The following is a 6219-nucleotide window of genomic DNA, read 5'->3' as shown; positions in this document are numbered from 1 at the left end:
TAAATCAGAACATCTTTTTTTTTTTTTTTTTTTTTGTGGCTGGCTCAGCCCACCCTGGGGGCAGGGCTCAGCAGCATGTGGTGCTGGAGATTAAGCCACAATCCCTGTGTTTTGCCTAAGCTTGCCTAAGCGGGCGCTTTAGACTGCTGAGCTATCTTGCTGGCCCTGTATTTTGTAGTGGGCAGTTTTATTAGTGATCATCAAATGGGACCAACAAAGTTGTTATACTTAATTGCCCCTTAGTGTTTTGTCCATTTGAAGCCATTTTTTGAATATAAAACTAATTCCTGAAACAAAGTTGAAGCATAAAACTTATTGGTAGTTTAGAGAATTTATTTTTTTGTATTTTTTGCAGGTTTTAGAGTATAAGTTGAGAGAAGCTGATGAAACGCGCACACTGTTACAGCTGGAGTGTGATACATATAAATCAGTCCTTGCAGAAACAGTAGGAAATGATTTTTAATCTACATTGTATTGTTTATCTATTAACTTCTCCTTCGTGGCCTAAATAGTTTATCTTGGCATTACACCATAAATTCTTCAAAACTGTATCTTTGTCTGTAGGAAGGAATTTTACAGAAGCTACAGAAAAGTGTGGAGGAAGAGGAAAATAAATGGAAAGTCCAGGTTGATGATTCACAAAAGACGATTAAGCAGGTACTTAAAGAAGAAGCATGTAGAGCTGGGCCCTGGGCCTCAGCACAGGTCACAGACTTCTGTGGGAGGCCACCCTCAGTCCCGGGTTCCCTGGGTCGGGCGGTGAGGCGAGGGCACAGTCCCTGTGACTGCCACCGGCTGGGACGGTAGAGGGGGCAACGTGGCAGGGTTTCTGCACCTTAGCACATGGCGAAGGGTGCTGGGGTCAAAGTTAGTTTTAAATATTGATAATTAACACATAATGTATTGTATTCAAGGAAAAGTTAATTGTGGTTTTGTGAGACCCAAATATTACTCTGCAGCCTTCGTTTTTCTCCATTTTGCTTGGATGTATTAAAGCATGTCATTTGCCGCGCCTGTGTCTTTTAAGCCAATTGTGTGCCTATCTTGGAATTACTGGTGGCACTCTTACTGTCTTTGGGGTTTAAGTAAAACTGATGATCAAAATGAAGATTCTTATTGTTAAGGTATTTGAAAATTCAGTATGCTGTTAAGGAGATGTATTTCAGAAGCTCTGAACTGTCTTTTAATTAATTGGAAATTCTAGACAGAAACCTGTGGCCTGGCTTTTTTTCTTTTTAAAAAATGTTATAATAAATGTATTAAAGAGGAAACTGGTTACTTGTATACATTAACTATAGTATATGTTTTATATGCAACCCAAGACAGTTCCTTTTCACTAAAAAAAAAAACACAAACAAAAACTGATGGGCTGCAGGTTGGACACACCTGCCTAGCTCCTCTGTGGTTTACTTGGTCTTAAAATTATTTTTAGATGCTGTCGTCAATTACATCTTCAGAGCGAGAGTTAGAGCAATTAAGAAGAGAAAATAAAGATATTGAAAATGTATGTTACTCCTCTTGTAACCTGTAAACTAATTTTTGGCATTTTGGGTTGCCCAGAGATTTGTTTTTTTAAGATTAGTTTTACCTAAGGATGTGGTCATGCACTTAATATGTTGTGTAGTTGCATGAGCTGATCCAGTTTTCTATTCTCCAGTATCCTAACTTTCCATTGTAAGGAGACATCATAAGCGGAAATGTTACATGTGTTAACTGTCCTTTGTTCTGTTCCTAGCTGAGAAGAGAACGACAACATTTGGAAATGGAACTAGAGAAGGCAGAAATTGAACGATCTACCTATGTTACAGAAGTCAGAGAGGTATTTAGAATTTTTCACCTTTGTCTCTCAAATTAAGTTTATAATGGACTGGTAGGATAATTCAGTGTAAGGTGTTTGTGGAAGAGCTTCCAAGTAGCAGACAAAACATGGTTATCCTAAGGAGATCAATCTTAAAACTCTAAACTTCATTGCAGCTGAAAGATCTGTTGACTGAATTGCAGAAAAAACTTGATGATTCATATTCTGAAGCAGTAAGACAGAATGAAGAGCTAAATTTGGTAAGAAGCTTGTTCTCCACTGGGTACCAAGTAGGCTCTGCAAACACTTGTGTTGACATGTGGAAAAAAATCCAAACTTTTTTTCCTTGCTAACCATCTATAGCTTGGCGTTTTATAAACTTTAAGGTAATCTTCTTATTCTGGGATGACTCCTAAAGACAGTCTTTCTTTTCTTCACTCATAAAATGATTCTTTTCTTAGCTCCTAACAATGGCATGTTTGGCTTCCAACTCTTTTTTTTTTTTTAAAGTTTTCTGCATTTTTGTAAAGCTTAATTTCTCAACATTATTTGTAGCAAATAAAGAAGCAAAACAAATGATTGAATTGTGAAGATTCTTTTTTCAAGTTAACTGGCCCGCTTGTCTTCTAACCTGGGAGACAGATTTTGAAGGTTAAAGACATGTGCTCTTCATTCTAGGGTAGTAGTCCAGTTCAGCTTATTTTTCTAGTCTTCCTGTAAATTATAAAAAACAAAGCACTTGTAAAGTTTGTATTAGCACAGAAAGTAGAGACCTAGAGATTAAATTTCTTATAACATAATTCCCTGCATTTCAGTTCTTAAATTTTCTAGAAATTTGTCTGATTGTTAAGAGACTTAGCTGTGAGATGAGGATGGCTATCTTGTTCCCTGTTTCAAACATGTATTACTTCCTCTAATAACTTGAAAATTGTTACAGCACAGTATTAGTAATTTAAAAAAATACTGGAATATATTGCACATTAGGAAAATTACAGTAAGTTGTTTCACTGCCCTGCCCAGCTTGGCACTTCGTTAGCACTTTACATGCACCAAGAAGAACGTTAGCTCATGTATTTGTAGCTGGCCTTGTCTGTATGGCCGTCACTCATGGGACTCAGGGCATTACGGGAAAGAGCAGGAGCACTGCACATGCCTTTGTTTGTTTTTTTAATTTTACTTTTTGGTGGAACCGGGGATTGAACTCAGGCCCTTGCGCTTGCCAGGGAAGCGCTTATTCCACTGAGCCATCTCCCCGGCAATTTTTAAAATAAAATAATTGTCTTATTTACCAATGCTTTAGTTGAACTCATGCCCACTGCAGTGTAAGTTTAGTCTTATGAACGCTTTTGCTACTCACTGCATAAATCAGAACATCTTTTTTTTTTTTTTTTTTTGCGGTACCAGGGATCGAACTCAGGACCTTGTGCTTGCTAGGCAGGCACTTACACCTCTGAGCTATCTGGCCAGCCCTTCACTGCATAAATCAGGACTATGATATGCCACTATTATAAGTCTTTACCAACCTATAATGTGTTTCTTAAAAATCTTCTCTAGGTGTTGGAAACTGGTTTTAACTTTGGGGCTCAATCAACCTTGCATCAGATATACAGGATTATGGTTGCAGCTGCATTTAGCCTAGTGCTATCTTTGTTGGGGTTTTTTGTTTGTTTGTTAGGTTTGGTTTGTTTTTTTGTTTTGTTTTGTTTTGTTTTGTTTTGTGTTTTTTTTTTTGCTCCTCTATTGCTTAACCAGATACAATTTAAGTGATACTTCCCTTTCTCTTTTGTATTAAGTTCAGAATCTTTATTTGTTCAGGTTAACTGTTAATCACAGTTTTAAGATAATTTTGCCTATTTGTATTCTTTGTTTTGGGGCTGGAAGGCTGACCTCTGTGACATAGAGGATTAAACTCAGGATTAATGAAAGAGCAGAGACTCTTTTGGTATTTAAGAGTAGTTCTCTCTCCCACTTCTACATGGCAGTGTCTTGCATTTTTCCCTCGTAGGTCCCCAGAATGGGAACGTCATGCCTATCGATTGGGGGTGGGAGGCCTGGCTGGATGCACTTGGTATTTTGAGGGTAATGTAGGGCCCTTCCCCTATGTCTAATTGAGCAGCTGTCAGAAGGAAGCACTGAGATTGCCTTTTGAGGGGGATTTCCACAGTGCTATAACTGCTAATAAAGTGATGCTGAGAGTGTATGTGTCTGACAGCCCTTATTTGTGTAGTGTAGGTCACTGATGTAGCATTGCTGTTTTTAATGAAGTCTTTATAGAGACAGTCAACCTTTAGGTTTTTTTCATCATACTGGATTTATAATCTTCTGTTTAGTGTCTTAAAATATTATATAAATGAAACTTTTTAATTGAGCTATATAGGTTATGAAGGCCTTTAAAAATAGTGAAATATCTATTTGCCTTTTAGTTTGGAATATCTTCAGTAAGTACTTTATTGATAGTGATTCTTTTAAAGGCTGCTGAAATTTGATGGTTTTGTTTTTGGATTTGCAGTTTTCTAATCTAAACTCTAGTTCATTTCTATAGCTTTTCTTCTGTTTAGCTCTACAGATGGAAACATCTGGTGCAACGTATTGGCTTATCCACTGTGCATAACTGTTAGCAATCCCATTTTTTGTTTTCATTCTTTGGTCCTTAGAGTTATCAGAGTAATCAAGGAGGAGTACAAAGTAACTGGTATTTTTTATTTTTACAGTTGAAGACACAGTTAAATGAAACACACACAAAACTTAAAACTGAACAGAGTGAAAGACAGAAGGTAGCAGGTGATTTGCATAAGGTAAGAGGCATGCAGTGTCAGGAGCCTGTGTTGTCCTTGTCTCTTAGCCCGCTGTCAGTTCCGGTCTTGTATAAATGTAAGGCGAAAGATTTATACGATATGAAGAGAAACCAGAGTATGTATCCCTTATAAATGTAAGCTGTCTGTTGTGTAGTTGCTTTTTTGGAACTAAGCTTTAATGTGTTTTTTTTATTTTTTCAAAATTCACTTCACACATATAAAATGTTAAATTGAATTTCAGTAATCTAAATGTGTTTACTTTTTTGTAGTTATTTAGAAAGTGCATTTCTGTTGATCATTTTAAATGTTAAGTTTCTGGTGTTTCCAAAGTTTCTTTGATGTATTTCTTTGCACAAGTATATTTTTTCTTAATCTCTCATAGATGATTTTTTTTTTTTTACTTAGATGATTTTTTAAGACTATATTTCTTTGTGTTAGGCTGACATTTCATTGTAGTTCTAAACTTGGAAGATACTTTTAATTGTATGATTCATGCAAGCTTTTGTCAGAGGTACTTTTGAGCTATAGTAGTATTTATGGGAGATAACAGTCATTAGCAAAATAAATATGTCACTTTCTTGGAACTGAAGAATCAAGGGGTGCACATCTAAAATTTTGATAGTTATTTTAAACAGCCCCAAAATCCAGTAGTGATTCTATATTCCTCCCAGTGTGGTCTGAGAGATTCTGTTGCCAGCACCCCCACCATATTAGAAACTCCCAAACATTTAGATATTTGGTATTCTAGCCAGGGCGATGGCTCAGTGACACAATGCTTGCCTGACAAGTACCAGGGCTTGGGTTCAACCCCTGGCACAAATAAATAATTGGTATTCTAATAGATTTTTTGAAAGTATCTTATTTAAAATCTGTGTCACCCTTTAAAATATGAGATATTTTGTTAATTACGTTTGCTTATGATCTGTAAAAGTCTAGGAATTGCAAGTGCTTTGGTTGTTTATAATATAGATAAAATGTGAATTTAACGAGTTTGGTTTAGAGGAGAAACTGATGCATAATACACTGCCAAGGCTGAACTCTATCCAAGTAGATAGGTTATTTTAATGTGTGACTTCTGGAGGAAAATAGGAAGCAGGCAGTTTTAGCTTGGCAATGTAGTTTCTCAAAATCCTTTCAAAATATTAAACAGATGCTGGTGGGGTAGATGGATAGTGTTGTATTATGAGACCTAAAATCTGATGACATGCAGCCATTACTTGCCTGTACCTGTGTAATAGAAGTGCTATGAAACACTTGATTGGAAATGCACAAAATATCTGTTGACTGCAAAAGCCGTGGACTTTGTGAAATGAAGATAAAACAGCATGTTTATATTTGCATAAACATGACCATATTTAAAGAATAAGCCCATTTACATGAGATTTCCTGGCAGTTTCTCATAGCACATATTGCATACACAGGGAGATCTAGATGAGGAGCCAGCAAACCTGGACAGTGTCAGTGTTTGGGGGCCACATGCAGGCTCTTGAATATTCTTGTGTTTCATGTTCTAAAATGTTTAAAAACAGGGGCTGGTGAGATGGCTCAGTGGTCTAAAGCACCTACTTAGAACAAGCTTAGCAAAGCACAGGGACCGCGGTTCAATCCCCCAGCACCACATGCCAG

At 36.8% G+C, this 6219-nt stretch overlaps 1 protein-coding gene across 1 annotated transcript in view; it reads left to right on the top strand.

Annotated features, from left to right (window-relative positions):
• Positions 1-6219, top strand: part of Ktn1 (kinectin 1) — a 114447-nt gene that overhangs the window by 100619 nt on the left and 7609 nt on the right. Inside the window, exons 33-38 of the mRNA XM_023701724.1 lie at positions 356-445; positions 565-657; positions 1433-1504; positions 1736-1819; positions 1975-2058; positions 4510-4593. Of these exons, the coding sequence (XP_023557492.1) occupies positions 356-445; positions 565-657; positions 1433-1504; positions 1736-1819; positions 1975-2058; positions 4510-4593 (507 nt within the window). The remainder of the gene's footprint in view (positions 1-355; positions 446-564; positions 658-1432; positions 1505-1735; positions 1820-1974; positions 2059-4509; positions 4594-6219) is intronic.

The sequence above is a fragment of the Octodon degus genome, unplaced genomic scaffold (genome assembly GCF_000260255.1).
Source record: "Octodon degus isolate 3935 unplaced genomic scaffold, OctDeg1.0 scaffold00007, whole genome shotgun sequence".
Classification (NCBI taxonomy): Eukaryota; Metazoa; Chordata; class Mammalia; order Rodentia; family Octodontidae; genus Octodon; species Octodon degus.
Note: the sequence above shows the minus strand (reverse complement) of the source record. Positions and strands in the feature narration are given on the sequence as shown.